At 57.2% G+C, this 26,054-nt stretch overlaps 1 protein-coding gene across 1 annotated transcript in view; it reads left to right on the top strand.

Moving 5' to 3' along the window:
- Positions 1-224: 224 nt before the first annotated feature.
- LOC140402945 (uncharacterized) overlaps positions 225-26,054 on the top strand; it is a 43,457-nt gene continuing 17,627 nt past the window's right edge. The window contains exons 1-2 of the mRNA XM_072490588.1: positions 225-1,035; positions 12,297-12,421. Of these exons, the coding sequence (XP_072346689.1) occupies positions 244-1,035; positions 12,297-12,421 (917 nt within the window). The 5' untranslated portion in view covers positions 225-243. The remainder of the gene's footprint in view (positions 1,036-12,296; positions 12,422-26,054) is intronic.

The raw sequence follows: 26,054 nt of genomic DNA on the forward strand, positions 1-26,054 counted from the left end.
GAGAGAGACAGTAAGACAGAGAGAGGGAGAGACAGAGACAGAGAGAGAGACACAGAGAAAGGGAGGCAGGGATAGTGACCAGATAGACAGAGGGGAGAGAGAGTGAAAGAGAGGGTGATACAGAGAGAGTGATAGAAAGAGAAAGACGGGGATAGAGAGTGGGTCAGAGAGAGAGTGAGGGACAGAGTGTGACAGAGGGGGGGGGGATTGAAGTTTGGGGGGGGGATTGAAGTTTGGGGGTGAATGGAAGTTGTGATGAGGCAGGGTGCTCTGGGGGAAGGCTGCTCCGGGCTGAGGGAGCTGAATGAGCGGCTGGAGTCGTACCTCCAGCGGGTGAGCCTCCTCGAGCAGGAGAACGGCTCCCTCCGCAGCCAGGTGGAAGCCCTGAAGCGGGTGCCGGCCCGCGGGCAGCGGGCACAGCTGGAGGGGGAGCTGGAGGCGCTGCGGGGGCGCCTGGCGGAGGGGTGGAGGGAGGCGGATCGCGCCGCCCTGGAGAGGGACGGCCTGCGGGAGGAGCTGCGCCTGACCGGCGGGAGGTGCGCTGGCGAGGCGTCCCGCAGGGACGAGGCGGGGAGGCAGCTGGGGGGCAGCCGGAGGGAGCTGGAGGGTGAGAGGAGGGAGAGGGGCAGCCTGCAGCAGCAGCTGCTGGCGTTGGAGGGCGAGCTGGAACTCCTGGGGCAGCTGCACGGGGAGGAGGTGGGCAGCCTGCTGGCGGAGGGGGCCCGGGCGAGGCCCCCCCCGGCCGCCCCGCTCCCTGGCCTGCCTCCTCAGGGGGTGGGCCGGCTCCCGGAGCGCCCGAGCCAGGTGTGGCAGGGGTCGCTGCGGGTGTACCGGGCGGAGCTGGCCGAGGTGCAGCGAGGTGCGGCCGAGCTGGCCCACAGGCAGCAGGGGCTGAGGGAGGCCAAGAGGCAGAGCCGCATCCAGCTGCAGGCCCTGCAGGCGGACATGGAGGGCCTGAGGGGGAGCCAGGCTCTGCTCGAAGCACAGACATCCCAACAGAGCCGCTCGCAGCAGGAGGAGCTGCAGCACCTACAGGTGAGCCCACTTCACACACACTCAGCCCAGAAACGTGAGAGAGTGAGTGTGTGTGCCAGTGTGTGTATGTGTGTCAGTGTGTGTGTGTTTGTGTTAGTGTGTGTGTGTCAGAGTCTGTGTGTGTGTCAGTGTGTGTGTGACTGTGTGGGTGTGTGTGTTTGTGTCAGTGTGTGTATGTGTGTCAGAGTGTGTCTGTGTCAATGTGTGTGTGAGTGTGTATGTGTGTGAGAGTGTGTGTGAGTGTGTGAGTGTGTGTCGGTGTGTGTGAGTGCGTTCAGAATGTGTATGTGTGAGTGTGTGTGTGTCGGTGTATGTGAGTGTGTGTGTAAGTGTGTGTGTGTCTGTGTCAGTGTGTGTGTCAGTGTGTGTCAGTATGTGTGTGCATCAGTGTGTGTGTGTGAGTGTGTATGTGTGTCAGTGCGTGTGTGTGTGTCAGAGTGTGTGTGTGTGTCAGAGTGTGTGTGTGTGTCAGTGTGTGTGTGTGTGTGTGTCAGAATGTGTGTGTGTCGGTGTGTGTGTCAGTGTGTCTGTGCAAGTGAGTGTGTGAGTGTGTGTCAGTGTGAGTGTGTGTGTGGGTGAGTGTCAGTGTGTGTCAGTGTTTGTGTGTCAGTGTGTGTGTGCAAGTGTGTGTGTGAGTGAGTGTGTCAGTGTGTGTGTGTGTCAGTGTGTGTGTCAGTGTGTGTGTGTCAGTGAGTGTGTGTCAGTGTGTGTGTGAAAGTATGTATGTGAGTGTGTGTGTGTATCTGTTAGTGTGTGTGTGTCAGTGTGTGTGAGTGTGTGTGTCTGTGTGTGTGTCAGTGTGTGCCAGTGTGTATGTGTGTGTGTCAGTGTGTGTGTGTCTCAGTGTGTGTGTGAATGTGCGTGTGTGTGAGAGAGTTTGTGTGTGTCAGTGTGTGTCAGTGTGTGTGTGTGCCAGTGTGTGTCTGTGGCTGTGTGTGTCAGTGTGTGTGTGTGTGTGTCAGTGTGTGTGTGTCAGTGTGTCTGTGTCTGTGTCAGTGTGTGTATGTCAGTGTGTGTCTGTGGCTGTGTCTGTGGCTGTGTGTGTGTCAGTGTGTGTGTAAGTGTGTGTCAGTGTGTGTGTCAGTGTGTGTGTCTGTGTGTGTGTGTCAGTGTGAGTGTGTATGTGTGTCAGTGTGTGTGTGAGTGCGTATGTGTGTCAGTGCGTGTGTGTGTGTCAGAATGTGTGTGTGTGTGAGTGTGTGTGTACTGACCCTCTGACAGTGCGGTGCGTGTGTGTGTGGCTGTGTGTGTGTCAGTGTGTGTGTGTATGTGTGTCAGTGTGTGTGTGTGAGTGTGTATGTGAGTGTGTGTCAGTGTGTGTGTGTGTGTGTCAGAATGTGTGTGTGTCTGTGTGTTTGTCAGTGTGAGTGTTTGTGAGTGTGTGTGTGTCAGTGTGTGTGTGTCAGTGTGTGAGTGAGTGTGTCTGTGCAAGTGTGTGTGTGTGAGTGTGTGTCAGAATGTGTGTGTCTGTGTGTTTGTCAGTGTGTGTGTCAGTGTGTGTGTGTGTCAGTCTGTGTGTGTCTGTGTGTGTGTGTGTGTCAGAATGTGTGTGTGTCTGTGTGTTTGTCAGTGTGTGTGTCAGTGTGTCTGTGCAAGTGTGTATGTGTCGGTGTGTGTGTCAGTGTGTGTGTGAGTGTGTCTGTGCAAGTGTGTGTGTGAGTGTGTGTCAGTGTGAGTGTGTGTGTGGGTGAGTGTCAGTGTTTGTGTGTCAGTGTGTGTGTGTGCAAGTGTGTGTGTGAGTGAGTGTGTCAGTGTGTGTGTGTGTGTCAGTGTGTGTCAGTGTGTCAGTGTGTGTGTGTCAGTGAGTGTGTGTCAGTGTGTGTGTGAAAGTATGTATGTGAGTGTGTGTGTGTGTCTGTTAGAGTGTGTGTGTCAGTGTGTGTGTATCAGAGTGTGTGTAAGTGTGTGTGTCAGTGTGTGTGTGAGTGTGTGTGTCTGTGTGTGTGTAAGTGTGTGTGTGTGTCAGAATGTGTGTGTGTCAGAATGTGTGTGTGTGAGTGTGTGTGTCAGTGTGTGTGTGTCAGTGTGTGTGTGCCAGTGTGTATGTGTGTGAGTGTGTGTCTGTGTGTGTGTGTCAGTGTGTGTGTGTATCTGTCAGTGTGTGTGTGTCAGTGTGTGTGTGAATGTGCGTGTGTGTGAGAGAGTGTGTGTGTGTCAGTGTGTGTGTCAGTGTGTGTGTGTGTGTGTCAGTGTGTGTGTGTGTGTCAGTGTACGTCTGTGGCTGTGTGTGTGTCAGTGTGTGTGTGTGTGTCAGTGTGTGTGTGTGTCAGTGTGTCTGTGTCAGTGTGTGTATGTCAGTGTGTCTGTGTGTCAGTGTGTGTGTGTGTCAGTGTGTGTTTGTGGCTGTGTCTGTGGCTGTGTGTGTGTGTCAGTGTGTGTGTCAGTGTGTGTGTCTGTGTGTGTGTGTCAGTGTCAGTGTGTATGTGTGTCAGTGTGTGTGAGTGCGTATGTGTGTCAGTGCGTGTGTGTGTGTCAGAATGTGTGTCTGTGTGAGTGTGTGTGTACTGACCCTCTGACAGTGCGGTGCGTGTGTGTGTGGCTGTGTGTGTGTCAGTGTGTGTGTGTATGTGTGTCAGTGTGTGTGTGTGAGTGTGTATGTGAGTGTGTGTCAGTGTGTGTGTGTCAGAATGTGTGTGTGTCTGTGTGTTTGTCAGTGTGTGTGAGTGTGTGTGTGAGTGTGTCTGTGCAAGTGTGTGTGTGTGAGTGTGTGTCAGAATGTGTGTGTCTGTGTGTGTGTCTGTGTGTTTGTGTGTGTGTCAGTGTGTGTGTGTATCTGTCAGTGTGTGTGTGTCTCAGTGTGTGTGTGAATGTGCGTGTGTGTGAGAGAGTTTGTGTGTGTCAGTGTGTGTCAGCGTGTGTGTGTCAGTGTGTGTGTGTGTCAGTGTGTGTCTGTGGCTGTGTGTGTCAGTGTGTGTGTGTGTGTGTCAGTGTGTGTGTGTGTGTCAGTGTGTCTGTGTCAGTGTGTGTATGTCAGTGTGTGTCTGTGGCTGTGTCTGTGGCTGTGTGTGTGTCAGTGTGTGTGTCAGTGTGTGTGTCAGTGTGTGTGTAAGTGTGTGTCAGTGTGTGTGTCAGTGTGTGTGTCAGTGTGTGTGTCTGTGTGTGTGTGTCAGTGTGAGTGTGTATGTGTGTCAGTGTGTGTGTGAGTGCGTATGTGTGTCAGTGCGTGTGTGTGTGTCAGAATGTGTGTGTGTGTGAGTGTGTGTGTACTGACCCTCTGACAGTGCGGTGCGTGTGTGTGTGGCTGTGTGTGTGTCAGTGTGTGTGTGTATGTGTGTCAGTGTGTGTGTGTGAGTGTGTATGTGAGTGTGTGTCAGTGTGTGTGTGTGTGTGTCAGAATGTGTGTGTGTCTGTGTGTTTGTCAGTGTGAGTGTTTGTGAGTGTGTGTGTGTCAGTGTGTGTGTGTCAGTGTGTGAGTGAGTGTGTCTGTGCAAGTGTGTGTGTGTGAGTGTGTGTCAGAATGTGTGTGTCTGTGTGTTTGTCAGTGTGTGTGTCAGTGTGTGTGTGTCAGTCTGTGTGTGTCTGTGTGTGTGTGTGTGTCAGAATGTGTGTGTGTCTGTGTGTTTGTCAGTGTGTGTGTCAGTGTGTCTGTGCAAGTGTGTATGTGTCGGTGTGTGTGTCAGTGTGTGTGTGAGTGTGTCTGTGCAAGTGTGTGTGTGAGTGTGTGTCAGTGTGAGTGTGTGTGTGGGTGAGTGTCAGTGTGTGTCAGTGTTTGTGTGTCAGTGTGTGTGTGTGCAAGTGTGTGTGTGAGTGAGTGTGTCAGTGTGTGTGTGTGTCAGTGTGTGTCAGTGTGTCAGTGTGTGTGTGTCAGTGAGTGTGTGTCAGTGTGTGTGTGAAAGTATGTATGTGAGTGTGTGTGTGTGTCTGTTAGTGTGTGTGTGTCAGTGTGTGTGTATCAGAGTGTGTGTAAGTGTGTGTGTCAGTGTGTGTGTGAGTGTGTGTGCCTGTGTGTGTGTCAGTGTGTGTGTGTGTCAGAATGTGTGTGTGTCAGAATGTGTGTGTGTCAGTGTGTGTGTGTCAGTGTGTGTGTGCCAGTGTGTATGTGTGTGAGTGTGTGTCTGTGTGTGTGTGTCAGTGTGTGTGTGTATCTGTCAGTGTGTGTGTGTCAGTGTGTGTGTGAATGTGCGTGTGTGTGAGAGAGTGTGTGTGTGTCAGTGTGTGTGTCAGTGTGTGTGTGTGTGTGTGTCAGTGTGTGTGTGTGTGTCAGTGTATGTCTGTGGCTGTGTGTGTGTCAGTGTGTGTGTGTGTGTCAGTGTGTGTGTGTGTCAGTGTGTCTGTGTCAGTGTGTGTATGTCAGTGTATCTGTGTGTCAGTGTGTGTGTGTGTCAGTGTGTGTTTGTGGCTGTGTCTGTGGCTGTGTGTGTGTCAGTGTGTGTGTCAGTGTGTGTGTCAGTGTGTGTGTCTGTGTGTGTGTCAGTGTCAGTGTGTATGTGTGTCAGTGTGTGTGTGAGTGCGTATGTGTGTCAGTGCGTGTGTGTGTGTCAGAATGTGTGTGTGTGTGAGTGTGTGTGTACTGACCCTCTGACAGTGCGGTGCGTGTGTGTGTGGCTGTGTGTGTGTCAGTGTGTGTGTGTATGTGTGTCAGTGTGTGTGTGTGAGTGTGTATGTGAGTGTGTGTCAGTGTGTGTGTGTCAGAATGTGTGTGTGTCTGCGTGTTTGTCAGTGTGTGTGAGTGTGTGTGTGAGTGTGTCTGTGCAAGTGTGTGTGTGTGAGTGTGTGTCAGAATGTGTGTGTCTGTGTGTGTGTCTGTGTGTTTGTCAGTGTGTGTGTGAGTGTGTGTGTGTGTCGGTGTGTGTGTCAGTGTGTGTGAGTGGGTCTGTGCAAGTGTGTGTGTGAGTGTGTGTCAGTGTGAGTGTGTGTGTGGGTGAGTGTCAGTGTGTGTCAGTGTTTGTGTGTCAGTGTGTGTGTGTGCAAGTGTGTGTGTGAGTGAGTGTGTCAGTGTGTGTGTGTGTCAGTGTGTGTGTGTCAGTGAGTGTGTGTCAGTGTGTGTGTGAAAGTATGTATGTGAGTGTGTGTGTGTATCTGTTAGTGTGTGTGTCAGTGTGTGTGTACCAGAGTGTGTGTAAGTGTGTGTGTGTCAGTGTGTGTGTGAGTGTGTGTGTCTGTGTGTGTGTGTGTCAGAATGTGTGTGTGTCAGAATGTGTGTGTGTGTCAGTGTGTGTGTGTCAGTGTGTGTGTGCCAGTGTGTGACAGTGTGTATGTGTGTGAGTGTGTGTCTGTGTGTGTGTGTGTCAGTGTGTGTGTGTATCTGTCAGTGTGTGTGTGTCAGTGTGTGTGTGAATGTGCGTGTGAGTGTGTCAGTGTGTGTCAGTGTGTGTGTCAGTGTGTGTGTCAGTGTGTGTGTGTGTCAGTGTGTGTCTGTGGCTGTGTGTGAGTCAGTGTGTGTGAGTCAGTGTGTGTGTGTCAGTGTGTGTGTGTGTGTCAGTGTGTCTGTGTCAGTGTGTGTATGTCAGTGTGTCTGTGTGCCAGTGTGTGTGTGTGTCAGTGTGTGTCTGTGGCTGTGTGTGTGTCAGTGTGTGTCAGTGTGAGTGGCTGTGTGTGTGTCAGTGTGTGTGTGTATGTGTGTCAGTGTGTGTGTGTGAGTGTGTATGTGAGTGTGTGTCAGTGTGTGTGTGTCAGAATGTGTGTGTGTCTGTGTTTGTCAGTGTGTGTGTGTGAGTGTGTCTGCAAGTGTGTGTGTGTGAGTGTGTGTGTGAGTGTGTGTCAGAATGTGTGTGTCTGTGTGTGTGTCTGTGTGTTTGTCAGTGTGTGTGTGAGTGTGTGTGTGTGTGTCTGTGCAAGTGTGTGTGTGTGTATCTGTCAGTGTGTGTGTGTCAGTGTGTGTGTGAATGTGCGTGCGTGTGAGAGAGTGTGTGTGTGTCAGTGTGTGTCTGTGTGTGTGTCTGTGTGTTTGTCAGTGTGTGTGTCAGTGTGTGTGTGTGTGTCAGTCTGTGTGTGTCTGTGTGTGTGTGTGTGTCAGAATGTGTGTGTGTCTGTGTGTTTGTCAGTGTGTGTCAGTGTGTCTGTGCAAGTGTGTGTGTGTCGGTGTGTGTGTCAGTGTGTGTGTGAGTGGGTCTGTGCAAGTGTGTGTGTGAGTGTGTGTCAGTGTGAGTGTGTGTGTGGGTGAGTGTCAGTGTGTGTCAGTGTTTGTGTGTCAGTGTGTGTGTGTGTCAGTGTGTGTGTGTCAGTGAGTGTGTGTCAGTGTGTGTGTGTGTGTCAGTGTGTGTGTGTGTGTCAGTGTATGTCTGTGGCTGTGTGTGTGTCAGTGTGTGTGTGTGTGTCAGTGTGTGTGTGTGTCAGTGTGTCTGTGTCAGTGTGTGTATGTCAGTGTATCTGTGTGTCAGTGTGTGTGTGTGTCAGTGTGTGTTTGTGGCTGTGTCTGTGGCTGTGTGTGTGTCAGTGTGTGTGTCAGTGTGTGTGTCTGTGTGTGTGTCAGTGTCAGTGTGTATGTGTGTCAGTGTGTGTGTGAGTGCGTATGTGTGTCAGTGCGTGTGTGTGTGTCAGAATGTGTGTGTGTGTGAGTGTGTGTGTACTGACCCTCTGACAGTGCGGTGCGTGTGTGTGTGGCTGTGTGTGTGTCAGTGTGTGTGTGTGAGTGTGTATGTGAGTGTGTGTCAGTGTGTGTGTGTCAGAATGTGTGTGTGTCTGCGTGTTTGTCAGTGTGTGTGAGTGTGTGTGTGAGTGTGTCTGTGCAAGTGTGTGTGTGTGAGTGTGTGTCAGAATGTGTGTGTCTGTGTGTGTGTCTGTGTGTTTGTCAGTGTGTGTGTGAGTGTGTGTGTGTGTCGGTGTGTGTGTCAGTGTGTGTGAGTGGGTCTGTGCAAGTGTGTGTGTGAGTGTGTGTCAGTGTGAGTGTGTGTGTGGGTGAGTGTCAGTGTGTGTCAGTGTTTGTGTGTCAGTGTGTGTGTGTGTGCAAGTGTGTGTGTGAGTGAGTGTGTCAGTGTGTGTGTGTGTCAGTGTGTGTGTGTCAGTGAGTGTGTGTCAGTGTGTGTGTGAAAGTATGTATGTGAGTGTGTGTGTGTATCTGTTAGTGTGTGTGTCAGTGTGTGTGTACCAGAGTGTGTGTAAGTGTGTGTGTGTCAGTGTGTGTGTGAGTGTGTGTGTCTGTGTGTGTGTGTGTCAGAATGTGTGTGTGTCAGAATGTGTGTGTGTGTCAGTGTGTGTGTGTCAGTGTGTGTGTGCCAGTGTGTGTCAGTGTGTATGTGTGTGAGTGTGTGTCTGTGTGTGTGTGTGTCAGTGTGTGTGTGTATCTGTCAGTGTGTGTGTGTCAGTGTGTGTGTGAATGTGCGTGTGAGTGTGTCAGTGTGTGTCAGTGTGTGTGTCAGTGTGTGTGTGTGTGTGTCAGTGTGTGTGTGTGTCAGTGTGTGTCTGTGGCTGTGTGTGAGTCAGTGTGTGTGAGTCAGTGTGTGTGTGTCAGTGTGTGTGTGTGTGTCAGTGTGTCTGTGTCAGTGTGTGTATGTCAGTGTGTCTGTGTGCCAGTGTGTGTGTGTGTCAGTGTGTGTCTGTGGCTGTGTGTGTGTCAGTGTGAGTGGCTGTGTGTGTGTCAGTGTGTGTGTGTATGTGTGTCAGTGTGTGTGTGTGAGTGTGTATGTGAGTGTGTGTCAGTGTGTGTGTGTCAGAATGTGTGTGTGTCTGTGTTTGTCAGTGTGTGTGTGTGAGTGTGTCTGCAAGTGTGTGTGTGTGAGTGTGTGTGTGAGTGTGTGTCAGAATGTGTGTGTCTGTGTGTGTGTCTGTGTGTTTGTCAGTGTGTGTGTGAGTGTGTGTGTGTGTGTCTGTGCAAGTGTGTGTGTGTGTGTATCTGTCAGTGTGTGTGTGTCAGTGTGTGTGTGAATGTGCGTGCGTGTGAGAGAGTGTGTGTGTGTCAGTGTGTGTCTGTGTGTGTGTCTGTGTGTTTGTCAGTGTGTGTGTCAGTGTGTGTGTGTGTGTGTCAGTCTGTGTGTGTCTGTGTGTGTGTGTGTGTCAGAATGTGTGTGTGTCTGTGTGTTTGTCAGTGTGTGTCAGTGTGTCTGTGCAAGTGTGTGTGTGTCGGTGTGTGTGTCAGTGTGTGTGTGAGTGGGTCTGTGCAAGTGTGTGTGTGAGTGTGTGTCAGTGTGAGTGTGTGTGTGGGTGAGTGTCAGTGTGTGTCAGTGTTTGTGTGTCAGTGTGTGTGTGTGTCAGTGTGTGTGTGTCAGTGAGTGTGTGTCAGTGTGTGTGTGAAAGTATGTATGTGAGTGTGTGTGTGTATCTGTTAGTGTGTGTGTCAGTGTGTGTGTACCAGAGTGTGTGTAAGTGTGTATGTGTCAGTGTGTGTGTGTCTGTGTGTATGTGTGTCAGAATGTGTGTGTGTCAGAATGTGTGTGTGTGAGTGTGTGTGTCAGTGTGTGTGTGTCAGTGTGTGTGTGCCAGTGTGTGTCAGTGTGTATGTGTGTGAGTGTGTGTCTGTGTGTGTGTGTCAGTGTATCTGTCAGTGTGTGTGTGTCAGTGTGTGTGTGAATGTGCGTGTGAGTGTGTCAGTGTGTGTGTCAGTGTGTGTGTGTGTGTGTGTCAGTGTGTGTGTGTGTCAGTGTGTGTCTGTGGCTGTGTGTGAGTCAGTGTGTGTGTGTGTGTCAGTGTGTGTGTGTGTGTCAGTGTGTCTGTGTCAGTGTGTGTATGTCAGTGTGTCTGTGTGCCAGTGTGTGTGTGTGTCAGTGTGTGTCTGTGGCTGTGTGTGTGTCAGTGTGTGTGTCTGTGTGTGTGTGTCAGTGTGTATGTGTGTCAGTGTGTGTGTGAGTGCGTATGTGTGTCAGTGCGTGTGTGTGTGTCAGAATGTGTGTGTGTGTGAGTGTGTGTACTGACCCTCTGACAGTGCGGTGCGTGTGTGTGTGGCTGTGTGTGTGTCAGTGTGTGTGTGTATGTGTGTCAGTGTGTGTGTGTGAGTGTGTATGTGAGTGTGTGTCAGTGTGTGTGTGTGTGTGTCAGAATGTGTGTGTGTCTGTGTGTTTGTCAGTGTGTGTGTGAGTGTGTGTGTGAGTGTGTCTGTGCAAGTGTGTGTGTGTCAGTGTGAATGTTTGTGAGTGTCAGTGTGTGTGTGTGTCAGTGTGTGTGTGTGTCAGTGTGTGTGTGTCAGTGTGTGAGTGAGTGTGTCTGTGCAAGTGTGTGTGTGTCAGTGTGTGTCAGAATGTGTGTGTCTGTGTGTGTGTCTGTGTGTTTGTCAGTGTGTGTGTCAGTGTGTGTGTGTCAGTCTGTGTGTGTCTGTGTGTGTGTGTGTGTGTCAGAATGTGTGTGTGTCTGTGTGTTTGTCAGTGTGTGTGTCAGTGTGTCTGTGCAAGTGAGTGTGTGTGTCAGTGTGTGTGTCAGTGTGTGTGTGTGTCAGTGTGTGTGTGAGTGTGTGTCAGAATGTGTGTGTGTGTGTCAGTGTGTGTGTGTCTATGTGTGTGTGAGTGTGTGTGTACTGACCCTCTGACAGTGCGGCGCTCCCTCAGTACTGACACTCCGACAGTGCGGCGCTCCCTCAGTACTGACCCTCCTACAGTGCGGCACTCCCTCAGTACTGACCCTCCCACAGTGCGGCGTTCCCTCAGTACTGACCCTCCGACAGTGCGGCGCTCCCTCAGTACTGACCCTCCTACAGTGCGGAGCTCCCTCAGTACTGACCCTCCCACAGTGCAGCACTCCCTCAGTACTGACCCTCCCACAGTGCGGCACTCCCTCAGTACTGACCCTCCCACAGTGCGGCACTCCCTCAGTACTGACCCTCCCACAGTACGGCACTCCCTCAGTACTGACCCTCCCACAGTGCGGCGCTCCCTCAGTACTAACCCTCCCACAGTGCGGCGCTCCCTGAATACTGACCCTCCGACAGTGCGGCGCTCCCTCAGTACTGACTCTCCGACAGTACGGCACTCCCTCAGTACTGACCCTCCCACAATGCAGCACTCCCTCAGTACTGACCCTCCCACAATGCAGCACTCCCTCAGTACTGACTCTCCGACAGTGCGGCACTCCCTCAGTACTGAACCTCCCACAGTGCGGCACTCCCTCAGTACTGACCCTCCCACAGTACGGCACTCCCTCAGTACTGACCCTCCCACAGTGCGGCGCTCCCTCAGTACTAACCCTCCCACAGTACGGCGTTCCCTCAGCACTGACCCTCTGACAGTGCGGCGCTCCCACAGTACTGACCCTCCCACAGTGCGGCACTCCCTCAGTACTGACTCTCCAACAGTGCGACACTCACTCAGTACTGACCCTCCCATAGTGCGTCACTCCCTCAGTACTGACCCTCCCACAGTGCGGCGCTCCCTGAATACTGACCCTCCGACAGTGCGGCACTCCCTCAGTACTGACCCACCGACAGTGCGGCACTCCCTCAGTACTGACCCTCCCACAGTGCGGCACTCCCTCAGTACTGACCCTCCCACAGTGCGGCGCTCCCTCAGTACTGACGCTCCCACAGTGCGGAGCTCCCTCAGTACTGACCCTCCCACAGCGTGGCGCTCCCTCAGCCCTGACCCTCTGACAGTGCGGCGCTCCCTCAGTACTGACCCTCCCACAGTGTGGCGCTCCCTCAGTATTGAACCTCCGACAGTACGGCACTCCCTCAGTACTGACCCTCACACAGTGCGGCGTCTCCCTCAGTAATGACCCTCCCACAGTGCGGCGCTCCCTCAGTACTGACTCTCCGACAGTGCGGCGCTCCCTCAGTACTGACCCTCCCACAGTGCTGCGCTCCCTCAGTACTGACTCTCCGACAGTGCGGCGCTCCCTCAGTACTGACCCTCTGACAGTGCGGCACTCCCTCAGTACTGACCCTATGACAGTGCCGCGCTCCCTCAGTACTGACTCTCCGACAGTGCGGCGCTCCCTCAGTACTGACCCTCGCACAGTGCAGCGCTCCCTCAGTACTGACCCTCCCACAGTGCAGCACTCCCTCAGTACTGACCCTCCCACAGTGCGGCGCTTCCTCAGTACTGACCCTCCCACAGTGCGGCGCTCCCTCAGTACTGACCCTCTGACAGTGCAGCACTCCCTCAGTACTGACCCTCTGACAGTGCGGCGCTCCCTCAGTACTGACCCTCCCACAGTGCGGCGCTCCCTCAGTACTGACCCTCCCACAGTGCGGCACTCCCTCAGTACTGACCCTCCCACAGTGCGGAGCTCCCTCAGTACTGACCCTCCCACAGAGCGCTGCTCCCTCACGCGGGGATGGGGAACTGCATGATGTAAATTATAAACTGGACCCTCACTGAACGTCAACATCTTCTGGTGTTGAAGAGTCGCCCATAAAACCTGAACCCGGGGCCGCACCCTGACCCTCTCAACTCTTTTAGCTAATTATAGGATCGCTGGAGCAGGAAAAGGATGAATTGGCCGCCAAGGTGGACCACATCCTGGGTGAACAGCGGCAACTAATGCAGGCGAAATTGGCGCTCAGCATGGAGGTCACGACCTACAGGTAAAGGTGGCGGCCATTTTATCTCCAGTCAGACATTTTAAATTGGGACGGTCTCTCCACACACAGCAATGTGACCCAGATCTCCTGTCGGGATGGAGTGATGTTTAAAAAAATGTATTTTATTACAAACATGTATCAAAACAGGTTACAGCGAATAAACAGGCCGGGAAACGTACTTCCCAACAATCAGCTGTACAGTCTGTACAGATTTTACCCCTTTTTCAACCCCACCCCTCCCCTGCTTCGAACAGCCCCTCAAACACGGTCACGAATATCCCCCGCCTTTTCTCAAACCCCCCCCCGAAGAGCCCCTTAACTCATACTTTGTCCTCTGTAACCGCAGGAAGTCGGACAGGTCACCCAACACAACCATGCCGACCGCCACTCCAGTCAAATCCGCCGCCGTGCGATCAGAGAGGCGAAGGCCAACGACATCGGCCTTCCCCCTCTCCGTGAGCTCCGGCTTCTCCGAGACCCCAAATATCGCCGCCAAAGGGTCCACTCCCTCCTCCACTGTCCTGGCTAAGACCGCGAACACTCCCGAGCCGGAATCTTCCCGGTTTTCCACAACCCCAAAACATGTGCGCGCGATTCGCTGGCCCCCGCCCCCACCTCTCACACTCACCTGCTACCCCCCTGAAAGAACCCACGCATTCTCGCCCGAGCCATATACACCCTGCGCACCACCTTCAACTGTATCAGGCTCATCCTCGCACAAGAGGAGGTCCCATTTATGGTGGAGTGATGTTAGTTGAGGGACAAATATCAGCCCCAGCACACTGTGGACACGCCTCCTCCCTGCTCTTTGGCCTTGAGATCTTTTACACCCACACGAGAGGGCAGACGGAGACCTTGGATTAATGTCTCACTCAGAGAGACGGCGCCTTCGACAGTGCCGCGCTCGCTCAGTACTGACCCTCTAACAGTGCGGTGCTCCCTCAGTACTGACCCTCCGACAGTGCGGCACTCCCTCAGTACTGACCCTCCCACAGTGCAGAGCTCCCTCAGTACTGACCCTCTGACAGTGCGGCGCTCCCTCAGTACTGACTCTCTGACAGTGCGGCGCTCCCTCAGTACTGACCCTCTAACAGTGCGGCGCTCCCTCAGTACTGACCCTCCAACAGTGCGGCGCTCCCTCAGTACTGACCCTCCGACAGTGCGGAGCTCCCTCAGTACTGACCCTCCAACAGTGCGGCGCTCCCTCAGTGCTGACCCTCCCACAGTGCGGCGCTCCCTCAGTACTGACCCTCCCACAGTGCGGCGCTCCCTCAGTACTGACCCTCCGACAGTGCGGCGCTCCCTCAGTACTGACCCTCTAACAGTGCGGCGCTCCCTCAGTACTGACCCTCCAACAGTGCGGCGCTCCCTCAGTACTGACCCTCCGACAGTGCGGAGCTCCCTCAGTACTGACCCTCCAACAGTGCGGCGCTCCCTCAGTACTGACCCTCTGACAGTGCGGCACTCCCTCAGTACTGACCCTCTGACAGTGCAGCGCTCCCTCAGTACTGACCCTCTGACAGTGCGGCGCTCCCTCAGTACTGACTCTCTGACAGTGCGGCACTCCCTCAGTACTGACTCTCTGACAGTGCGGTGCTCCCTCAGTACTGACCCTCCCACAGTGCAGAGCTCCCTCAGTACTGACCCTCTGACAGTGCGGCGCTCCCTCAGTACTGACTCTCTGACAGTGCGGTGCTCCCTCAGTACTGACCCTCCCACAGTGCAGCGCTCCCTCAGTACTGACCCTCCCACAGTGCGGTGCTCCCTCAGTACTGACCCTCCGACAGTGCAGCACTCCCTCAGTACTGACCCTCCCACAGTGCGGCGCTCCCTCAGTACTGACCCTCTAACAGTGCGGCGCTCCCTCAGTACTGACCCTCTGACAGTGCGGCGCTCCCTCAGTACTGACCCTCCGACAGTGCGGCGCTCCCTCAGTACTGACCCTCTAACAGTGCGGCGCTCCCTCAGTACTGACCCTCTAACAGTGCGGCGCTCCCTCAGTACTGACTCTCCCACAGTGCGGCGCTCCCTCAGTACTGACCCTCCCACAGTGCGGCGCTCCCTCAGTACTGACCCTCTAACAGTGCGGCGCTCCCTCAGTACTGACCCTCTAACAGTGCGGCGCTCCCTCAGTACTGACCCTCTGACAGTGCGGCGCTCCCTCAGTACTGACCCTCCCACAGTGCGGCGCTCCCTCAGTACTGACCCTCCGACAGTGCGGCGCTCCCGCAGTACTGACCCTCCCACAGTGCGGCGCTCCCTCAGTACTGACCCTCTGACTGTGCATCACTCCCTCAGTACTGACCCTCTGACAGTGCGGCGCTCCCTCAGTACTGACCCTCTGACCGTGCATCACTCCCTCAGTACTGACCCTCTGACCGTGCATCACTCCCTCAGTACTGACCCTCTGACAGTGCGGCATTCCCTCAGTACTGACCCTCTAACAGTGCGGCGCTCCCTCAGTACTGACCCTCTGACAGTGCGGCGCTCCCTCAGTACTGACCCTCTGACAGTGCGGCGCTCCCTCAGTACTGACCCTCCCACAGTGCGGCGCTCCCTCAGTACTGACCCTCCGACAGTGCGGCGCTCCCGCAGTACTGACCCTCCCACAGTGCGGCGCTCCCTCAGTACTGACCCTCTGACTGTGCATCACTCCCTCAGTACTGACCCTCTGACAGTGCGGCGCTCCCTCAGTACTGACCCTCTGACCGTGCATCACTCCCTCAGTACTGACCCTCTGACCGTGCATCACTCCCTCAGTACTGACCCTCTGACAGTGCGGCATTCCCTCAGTACTGACCCTCCCACAGTGCGGAGCTCCCTCAGTACTGACCCTCCGACAGTGCGGCGCTCCCGCAGTACTGACCCTCCGCCAGTGCGGCGCCCCCTCAGTACTGACCCTCCGCAAGTGCGGCGCTCCCTCAGTACTGACCCTCCCACAGTGCGGCACTCCCTCAGTACTGACCCTCTGACAGTGCGGCACTCCCTCAGTACTGACATTCTGACAGTGCGGCGCTCCCTCAGTACTGACCCTCCGACAGTGCGGCGCTCCCTCAGTACTGACCCTCTGACAGTGCGGCACTCCCTCAGTACTGACCCTCTGACAGTGCGGCGCTCCCTCAGTACTGACCCTCCGACAGTGCGGCGCTCCCTCAGTACTGACCCTCCCACAGTGCGGAGCTCCCTCAGTACTGACCCTCTGACAGTGCGGCGCTCCCTCAGTACTGACCCCCCCACAGTGCTGAGCTCCCTCAGTACTGACCCTCCGACAGTGCGGCACTCCCTCAGTACTGACCCTCCCATAGTGCGGCACTCCCTCAGTACTGACCCTCCCATAGTGCGGCGCTCCCTCAGTACTGACCCTCCGACAGTGCAGCACTCCCTCAGTACTGACCCTCTGACAGTGCGGCAGTCCCTCAGTACTGACCCTCTGACAGTGCAGCACACCCTCAGTACTGACCCTCTGACAGTCCGGCACTCCCTCAGTACTGACCCTCTGACAGTGCAGCGCTCCCTCAGTACTGACCCTCCCACAGTCCGGCACTCCCTCAGTACTGACCCTCTGACAGTGCAGCGCTCCCTCAGTACTGACCCTCTGACAGTGCGGCACTCCCTCAGTACTGACCCTCTGACAGTGCGGCACTCCCTCAGTACTGACCCTCTGACAGTGCGGCGCTCCCTCAGTACTGACCCTCTGACAGTGCGGCGCTCCCTCAGTACTGACGCTCCCACAGTGCGGCACTCCCTCAGTACTGACCCTCTGACAGTGCGGCACTCCCTCGGCACTGATCCTGTGGGAGCTCCGTACTGTCGGAGGGTCAGTGCTGCGGGAGAGCCGCACTGTCGGAGGGTCACAAAGCACGCACACACATGCAGACACAGAGCACGCACACACACGCAGACACAGAGCACGCACACACACACGCACACACGGAGCACGCACACACAAACGCAGACACAGAGCACGCACACACACACGCAGACACAGAGCACGCACACACACACACATACACACACAGAGCACGCACACACACACGCAGACACAGCACGCACACACACGCAGACACAGAGCACGCACACACACACGCAGACACAGAGCATGCACACACACACGCAGACACAGATCACGCACACACACGCAGACACAGAGCACGCACACACACACGCAGACACAGAGCCCGCACACACACACGCAGACACAGATCACGCACACACACATGCAGACACAGATCACGCACACACACGCACACACAGATCCCTGACACACACACACGCAGACACAGATCGCGCACACACGCAGACACAGGGCACGTACACACACACGCAGACACAGAGCACGCACACACACACGCAGCCACAGAGCACGCACACACACACGCACACACAAACGCAGACACAGAGCACGCACACACACACGCAGACACAGAGCACGCACACACACACACATACACACACAGAGCACGCACACACACACGCAGACACAGCACGCACACACACGCAGACACAGAGCACGCACACACACACGCAGACACAGAGCACGCACACACACACGCAGACACAGATCACGCACACACACGCAGACACAGAGCACGCACACACACACGCAGACACAGAGCCCGCACACACACACGCAGACACAGATCACGCACACACACATGCAGACACAGATCACGCACACACACGCACACACAGATCCCTGACACACACACACGCAGACACAGATCCGCACACACGCAGACACAGAGCACGTACACACACACGCAGACACAGAGCACGCACACACACACGCAGCCACAGAGCACGCACACACACACGCACACACAAACGCAGACACAGAGCACGCACACACACACGCAGACACAGAGCACGCACACACACACACATACACTCACAGAGCACGCACACACACACGCAGACACAGCACGCACACACACGCAGACACAGAGCACGCACACACACACGCAGACTCAGAGCACGCACACACACACGCAGACACAGATCACGCACACACACGCAGACACAGAGCACGCACACACACACGCAGACACAGAGCCCGCACACACACACGCAGACACAGATCACGCACACACACGCAGACACAGAGCACGCACACACACACGCAGACACAGAGCACGCACACACACGCAGACACTGAGCACGCACACACCCACGCAGACACAGAGCACACACACACACACGCACACACAGAGCACACACACACACACGCAGACACAGATCACGCACACACACGCAGACACAGATCACGCACACACACACACACACACACAGATCACGCACACACACACGCACACACAGGTCACGCACACACACACACACACACACAGATCACACACACACGCAGACACAGATCACGCACACACACACACGCAGGCACAGATCACGCACACACACACGCACACACAGGTCACGCACACACACACACACACACACAGATCACACACACACGCAGACACAGATCACGCACACACACACACGCAGGCACAGATCACGCACACACACACGCACACACAGGTCACGCACACACACACACACACACACAGATCACGCACACACACATTAAGCTGCTGAGTAGACGCCTTCGACGCCACAATGGGATATGTGTGAATGTCTGAGTCAGTCTGCTTCGCGGCTGGCAGCCTCAGTATTCCCACAATAGGGTGACGACTGAGTCATTTGCACCTCAATGCAGCGGTTCAGTCCCCTATTGTGACCTGTTGTCTGCTGTTTGACGGCCTCTGTGACAGCGCAGCCTCGAACTGAATAACTCTCTCTCTCTCTACCCCCAACAAATCCTAGCTCTCCCTCTCTGTCCCAGTCTCTCCCACTCACCATCTCCATCTCTCTGACTCTCACACACTCGGGTCCTCTCTTTATCTTCTCCCTCACCGCCTCTCCCACCCATGGCCTCTCTCAGATACACCTCGCCAACTCGCGCTCCGTCACTGCTCTCAGCCACACCCTGCCTCGGTCCCTCGCTCACACACTCACTCCCTTTCGCTCCCACACTTTCCCGCTCTCGTTCCTTGTCCCACCACCTGCCCTCCGTCGAAACCAGGGGCAGGAGCGGGCGCAGTTCGGGCCTGTCCCTCACTTCAACAACATCAGGGACTCCCGACCCCTATCTGGAGTCTCGAACGTCTTTAATGTCCCTGACGGATATTAAGGGCATTGGTGAGATTTGAGCCCCTCCCACAGTGCGGCGCTCCCTCAGCACTGACCCTCTGACAGAGCGGCACTCCCTCAGTACTGACCCTCTGACAGTGCGGCGCTCCCTCAGTACTGACCCTCTGACAGTGCGTCGCTCCCTCAGTACTGACCCTCCCACAGTGCGGCGCTCCCTCAGCACTGACCCTCTGACAGTGCGGCACTCCCTCAGTACTGACCCTCCCACAGTGCGTCGCTCCCTCTGTACTGACCCTCCCACAGTGCGGCGCTCCCTCAGCACTGACCCTCTGACAGTGCGGCGCTCCCTCAGTACTGACCCTCCGACAGTGCGGCACTCCCTCAGTACTGACCCTCCGACAGTGCGGCGCTCCCTCAGTACAGACCATCCCACAGTGCGGCGCTCCCTCAGTACTGACCCTCTCACAGTGCGGCGCTCCCTCAGTACTGACCCTCCCACAGTGCGGCGCTCCCTCAGTACTGACCCTCCCACAGTGCGGCGCTCCCTCAGCACTGACCCTCCCACAGTGCGGCACTCCCTCAGCACTGACCCGCTGACAGTGCGGCGCTCCCTCAGTACTGACCCTCCCACAGTGCGGCACTCCCTCAGTACTGACCCTCCCACAGTGCGGCGCTCCCTTAGTACTGACCCTCCCACAGTTCGGCACTCCCTCAGTACAGACCCTCCGACAGTGCGGCACTCCCTCAGTATTGACCCACCGACAGTGCGACACTCCCTCAGTACTGACCCTCCGACAGTGCGGCGCTCCCTCAGTACTGACCCTCCCACAGTGCGGCACTCCCTCAGTACTGACCCTCCCACAGCGCGGCGCTCCCTCAGTACTGACCCTCCCACAGTGCGGCACTCCCTCAGAACTGACCCTCTGACAGTGCGGCGCTCCCTCAGCACTGACCCTCCGACAGTGCGGCACTCCCTCAGTACTGACCCTCCCACAGTGCGGCACTCCCTCAGTACTGACCCTCCCACAGTGCGCCGCTCCCTCAGTACTGACCCTCTGACAGTGCGGCGCTCCCTCAGTACTGACCCTCCCACAGTGCGGCACTCCCTCAGTGCTGACCCTCTGACAGTGCGGCACTCCCTCAGTACTGACCCTCTGACAATGCGGCACTCCCTCAGTACTGACCCTCCGACAGTGCGGCGCTCCCTCAGTACTGACCCTCCGACAGTGCGGCGCTCCCTCAGTACGGACTCTCTGACAGTGCGGCGCTCCCTCAGTACTGACCCTCCCACAGTGCGGCACTCCCTCAGTGCTGACCCTCTGACAGTGCGGCACTCCCTCAGTACTGACCCTCCCACAGTGCGGGGCTCCCTCAGTACTGACCCTCCGACAGTGCGGCGCTCCCTCAGTACTGACCCTCCCACAGTGCGGCACTCCCTCAGTACTGACCCTCCCACAGTGCGGCGCTCCCTCAGCACTGACCCTCTGACAGTGCGGCGCTCCCTCAGTACTGACCCTCCCACAGTGCGGCGCTCCCTCAGCACAGACCCTCTCACAGTGCGGTGCTCCCTCAGTACTGACCCTCCCACAGTGCGGCACTCCCTCAGTACAGACCCTCCGACAGTGCGGCATTCCCTCAGTACTGACCCTCTGACAGTGCGGCGCTCCCTCAGCACTGACCCTCTGACAGTGCGGCACTCCCTCAGTACTGACCCTCCCACAGTGCGGCACTCCCTCAGTACTGACCCCCCGTCAGTGCGGCATTCCCTCAGTACTGACCCTCTGACAGTGCGGCGCTCCCTCAGCACTGACCCTCTGACAGTGCAGCACTCCCTCAGTACTGACCCTCCCACAGTGCGGCACTCCCTCAGTACTGACCCCCCGTCAGTGCGACACTCCCTCAGTACTGACCCTCTGACAGTGCGGCGCTCCCTCAGTACTGACCCTCTGACAGTGCGACGCTCCCTCAGCACTGACCCTCCCACAGTGCGGCGCTCCCTCAGCACTGACCCCTCCGACTGCGCATTTCGATTTAGTTTGGGGATGGGTGGAGCAGCAGACACTAATGGACATTCAGAGATTATATTATAAATATAAACCTAATTCAGTCTGCGGTGCGGGGATGAATTTTATTCCAGGTCCTCGGGCCTGTCCCGGGAAACGGCTCCGTTTATTCCGGATTCTCGGGCCTGTCCCGGGAAACGGCTCCATTTATTTTCGAGGGCAGCAGCTGTTCCTGGCAAGAACCCCCCTCCACCCCACGCCAACCCGCCGCCCGTCCCCCCGTGCCCCTCACCCCCCCAGCCTCCCCCCCCTCCTGCGGAATCTTCCAGACTCCTGGAATTCCGTCAGCGATGCTCAGAGGCAGCAGCTGCCGATCAGGCCATCCCTGTGGGATTCCTGACGCTCCCAACGCCCACTCTCGCCACTGACTGAGAATTCTCCCAGCGAACCCACCCTCCCCTCCCCCCCCACCCCCCACACCCTCCACCCCCCCACCCCTCACCTCCACCCCACACCCCCCTGCACCCTTCCCCTCTCCACAGACAATTGCCCAAAGACCCCCCCACCCCTCTGGGTTACTGTGGTGGAGCGGGGTCCTCTTAGCTGAGCGGGAAGAGTGGGGTTGAGGGGGGGGGGGGGTTATGGGGGGGGCCGGGGATGGTTCCTTTAGCGAGCGGAGTGAGGAGTCACCGGAGAGACGCCTCCCTCGCAGCTTCCAGCAACTCATGGGGTCAGTGGAGGGGGGATTGTGATGCCCCATTCCCCCAAACCCACCGCACTGTGGGAGGGTCAGTACTGAGGGAGCGCCGCACTGTCAGAGGGTCAGTACTGAGGGAGCGCCGCACTGTGGGAGGGTCAGTACTGAGGGAGTGCCGCACTGTCGGAGGGTCTGTACTGAGGGAGTGCCGCACTGTCAGAGGGTCAGTACTGAGGGAGCGCCGCACTGTCAGAGGGTCAGTACTGAGGGAGCGCCGCACTGTCAGAGGGTCAGTACTGAGGGAGTGCCGCACTGTGGGAGGGTCAGTACTGAGGGAGCGCCGCACTGTCAGAGGGTCAGTACTGAGGGAGCGCCGCACTGTGGGAGGGTCAGTACTGAGGGAGTGCCGCACTGTCGGAGGGTCAGTACTGAGGGTGCACCGCACTGTCGGAGGGTAAGTACTGAGGGAGTGCCGCACTGTCAGAGGGTCAGTACTGAGGGAGTGCCGCACTGTCAGAGTGTCAGTACTGAGGTAGTGCCGCACTGTCGGAGGGTCAGTACTGAGGGAGCGCCGCACTGTGGGAGGGTCAGTACTGAGGGAGTGCCGCACTGTCAGAGGGTCAGTAGTGAGGGAGCGCCGCACTGTGGGAGGGTCAGGACTGAGGGAGTGCCGCACTGTCGGAGGGTCAGTACTGAGGGAGCACCGCACTGTCGGAGGGACAGGACTGAGGGAGAGCCGCACTGTCAGAGGGTCAGTACTGAGGGAGTGCCGCACTGTCAGAGGGTCAGTACTGAGGGAGCGCCGCACTGAGGGAGGGTCACTGCTGAGGGACTGCCGCACTGTGGGAGGGTCAGTACTGAGGGAGTGTCGCACTGTCAGAGGGTCAGTACTGAGGGAGTGCTGCACTGTCAGAGGGTCAGTACTGAGGGAGTGCCGCACTGTGGGAGGGTCAGTACTGAGGGAGCGCCGCACTGTCAGAGGGTCAGTACTGAGGGAGCGCCGCACTGTCAGAGGGTCAGTACTGAGGGAGTGCCGCACTGTCTGAGTGTCAGGACTGAGGGAGCGCCGCACTGTCAGAGGGTCAGTACTGAGGGAGCGCCGCACTGTGGGAGGGTCAGTACTGAGGTAGCATCGCACTGTCAGAGGGTCAGTACTGAGGGAACGCCGCACTGACAGAGGGTCAGTACTGAGGGGGCGCCGCACTGTGGGAGGGTCAGTACTGAGGGAGCGCCGCACTGTCAGAGGGTCAGTACTGAGGGAGCGCCGCACTGTGGGAGGGTCAGTACTGAGGGAGCGCCGCACTGTCCGAGGGTCAGTACTGAGGGAGCGCCGCACTGTGGGAGGGTCAGCACTGAGGGAGTGCTGCACTGTCAGAGGGTCAGTACTGAGGGAGAGCCGCACTGTGGGAGGGTCAGTACTGAGGGTGCGCCGCACTGTGGGAGGGTCAGTACTGAGGGAGTGCCGCACTGTCAAAGGGTCAGTACTGAGGGAGCTCCGCACTGTGGGAGGGTCAGTACTGAGGGAGTGCCGCACTGTCGGAGGGTCAGTACTGAGGGAGCACCGCACTGTCGGAGGGTCAGTACTGAGGGAGAGCCGCACTGTCAGAGGGTCAGTACTGAGGGAGTGCCGCACTGTCAGAGGGTCAGTACTGAGGGAGAGCCGCACTGTCAGAGGGTCAGTACTGAGGGAGCGCCGCACTGTGGGAGGGTCAGTACTGAGGGAGTGCCGCACTGTCGGAGGGTCAGTACTGAGGGAGCACCGCACTGTGGGAGGGTCAGTACTGAGCGAGTGTCGCACTGTCAGAGGGTCAGTACTGAGGGAGTGCTGCACTGTCAGAGGGTCAGTACTGAGGGAGTGCCGCACTGTGGGAGGGTCAGTACTGAGGGAGCGCCGCACTGTCAGAGGGTCAGTACTGAGGGAGCGCCGCAGTGTGGGAGGGTCAGTACTGAGGGAGTGCCGCACTGTCTGAGTGTCAGGACTGAGGGAGCGCCGCACTGTCAGAGGGTCAGTACTGAGGGAGCGCCGCACTGTGGGAGGGTCAGTACTGAGGGAGCGCCGCACTGTCCGAGGGTCAGTACTGAGGGAGCGCCGCACTGTGGGAGGGTCAGTACTGAGGGAGTGCCGCACTGTCGGAGGGTCAGTACTGAGGGAGCACCGCACTGTGGGAGGGTCAGTACTGAGCGAGTGTCGCACTGTCAGAGGGTCAGTACTGAGGGAGTGCTGCACTGTCAGAGGGTCAGTACTGAGGGAGTGCCGCACTGTGGGAGGGTCAGTACTGAGGGAGCGCCGCACTGTCAGAGGGTCAGTACTGAGGGAGCGCCGCAGTGTGGGAGGGTCAGTACTGAGGGAGTGCCGCACTGTCTGAGTGTCAGGACTGAGGGAGCGCCGCACTGTCAGAGGGTCAGTACTGAGGGAGCGCCGCACTGTGGGAGGGTCAGTACTGAGGGAGCGCCGCACTGTCCGAGGGTCAGTACTGAGGGAGCGCCGCACTGTGGGAGGGTCAGTACTGAGGGAGTGCTGCACTGTCAGAGGGTCAGTACTGAGGGAGCGCCGCACTGTGGGAGGGTCAGTACTGAGGGTGCGCCGCACTGTGGGAGGGTCAGTACTGAGGGAGCACCGCACTGACAGGCGGTCAGTACTGAGGGAGCGCCGCACTGTCAGAGGGTCAGTACTGAGGGAGTGCCGCAGTGTCAGAGGGTCAGTACTGAGGGAGCGCCGCACTGAGGGAGGGTCATTGCTGAGGGCCTGCCGCACTGTGGGAGGGTCAGTACTGAGGGAGTGTCGCACTGTCAGAGGGTCAGTACTGAGGGAGCGCCGCAGTGTGGGAGGGTGAGTACTGAGGGAGTGCCGCACTGTCAGAGGGTCGGTACTGAGGGAGCGCCGCACTGTCAGAGGGTCAGTACTGAGGGAGCGCCGCACTGTGGGAGGGTCAGTACTGAGGTAGCGTCGCACTGTCAGAGGGTCAGTATTGAGGGAGCGCCGCACTGTCAGAGGGTCAGTACTCAGGGAGTGCCGCACTGTGGGAGGGTCAGTACTGAGGGAGTGCCGCACTGTGGGAGGGTCAGTACTGAGGGAGCGCCGCACTGTCAGAGGGTCAGTGCTGAGGGAGCGCCGCACTGTGGGAGGGTCAGTACTGAGGGAGCGCCGCACTGTCCGAGGGTCAGTACTGAGGGAGCGGCGCACTGTGGGAGGGTCAGTACTGAGGGAGCGCGCACTGTCAGAGGGTCAGTACTGAGGGAGTGCCGCACTGTGGGAGGGTCAGTACTGAGGGAGTGCTGCACTGTCAGAGGGTCAGTACTGAGGGAGCGCCGCAATGTGGGAGGGTCAGTACTGAGGGTGCGCCGCACTGTGGGAGGGTCAGTACTAAGGGAGCACCGCACTGACAGACGGTCAGTACTGAGGGAGCGCCGCACTGTCAGCGGGTCAGTACTGAGGGAGTGCCACACTGTCAGAGGGTCAGTACTGAGGGAACGCCGCACTGTGGGAGGGTCAGTACTGAGGGAGCGCCGCACTGTCGGAGGGTCAGTACTGAGGGAGTGCTGCACTGTCAGAGGGTCAGTACTGAGCGGGCTCCGCACTGTCAGAGGGTCAGTACTGAGGGAGTGCCGCACTGTCAGAGGGTCAGTGCTGAGGGAGCGCTGCACTGTCGGAGGGTCAGTACTGAGGGAGCGCCGCACTGTCACAGGGTCAGTACTGAGGGAGCGCCGCACTGTCAGAGGGTCAGTACGGAGGGAGCGCCGCACTGTCAGAGGGTCAGTACTGAGGGAACGCCGCACTGTCAGAGGGTCAGTACTGAGGGAGCGCCGCACTGTGAGAGGGTCAGTACTGAGGGAGCGCCGCACTGTGGGAGGGTCAGTACTGAGGGAGCGCCGCACTGTCAGAGGGTCAGTACTGAGGGAGCGCCGCACTGTCAGAGGGTCAGTACTGAGGGAGCGCCGCTCTGTATGAGGGTCAGTACTGAGGGAGCGCCGCACTGTCAGAGGGTCAGTCCAGAGAGAGTGCCGCACTGTCAGAGGGTCAGTACTGAGGGAGCGCCGCTCTGTCAGAGGGTCAGTAATGAGGTAGTGCCGCACTGTCAGAGGTTCAGTGCTGAGGGAGTGCCGCACTGTGGGAGGGTCAGTACTGAGGGAGCGCCCCACTGTGGGAGGGTCAGTACTGAGGGAGCGCCGCACTGTCAGAGAGTCAGTACTGAGGGAGCACCGCACTGTCGGAGGGTCAGTACTGAGGTAGTGCCGCACTGTCAGAGGGTCAGTGCTGAGGGAGCTCCGCACTGTGGGAGGGTCAGTACTGAGGTAGTGCCGCACTGTCAGAGGGTCAGTGCTGAGGGAGCTCCGCACTGTGGGAGGGTCAGTACTGAGGGAGTGCCGCACTGTCAGAGGGTCAGTGCTGAGGGAGCTCCGCACTGTGGGAGGGTCAGTACTGAGGGAGTGCCGCACTGCTCTGACGACGATATCTATTCTTCGAGCAACATCACTAAAAACAGCTGATTGGGGTCATTGTCACAATTGTGATTGGTAGGATCTTTCTGTGCACATCTGTGCTTCCCACTTCAAACCATATACAGCCCCTTCCCAACTGCAAACCGGCACGGGGGCGTTCCAAAGGGAAATGGGACAGAGACTGACCCTGAGTGACATTGGATAGAGGCTGGGTCAGAGGTCAGTGTGAGAACCGTCTTCAAGGAGAGAGAGGACGGGGGAGAGAGAGAGTGGGGTGAGGGGGGGGGGGGTGGGTGGAGAGGGAGGCAGAGAGGTTTAGGGAGCGAATCCCAGAGCTCTGGGCCCCCACGCC

This window comes from Scyliorhinus torazame, chromosome 26 (genome assembly GCF_047496885.1).
Source record: "Scyliorhinus torazame isolate Kashiwa2021f chromosome 26, sScyTor2.1, whole genome shotgun sequence".
In the NCBI taxonomy this organism is placed as follows: Eukaryota; Metazoa; Chordata; class Chondrichthyes; order Carcharhiniformes; family Scyliorhinidae; genus Scyliorhinus; species Scyliorhinus torazame.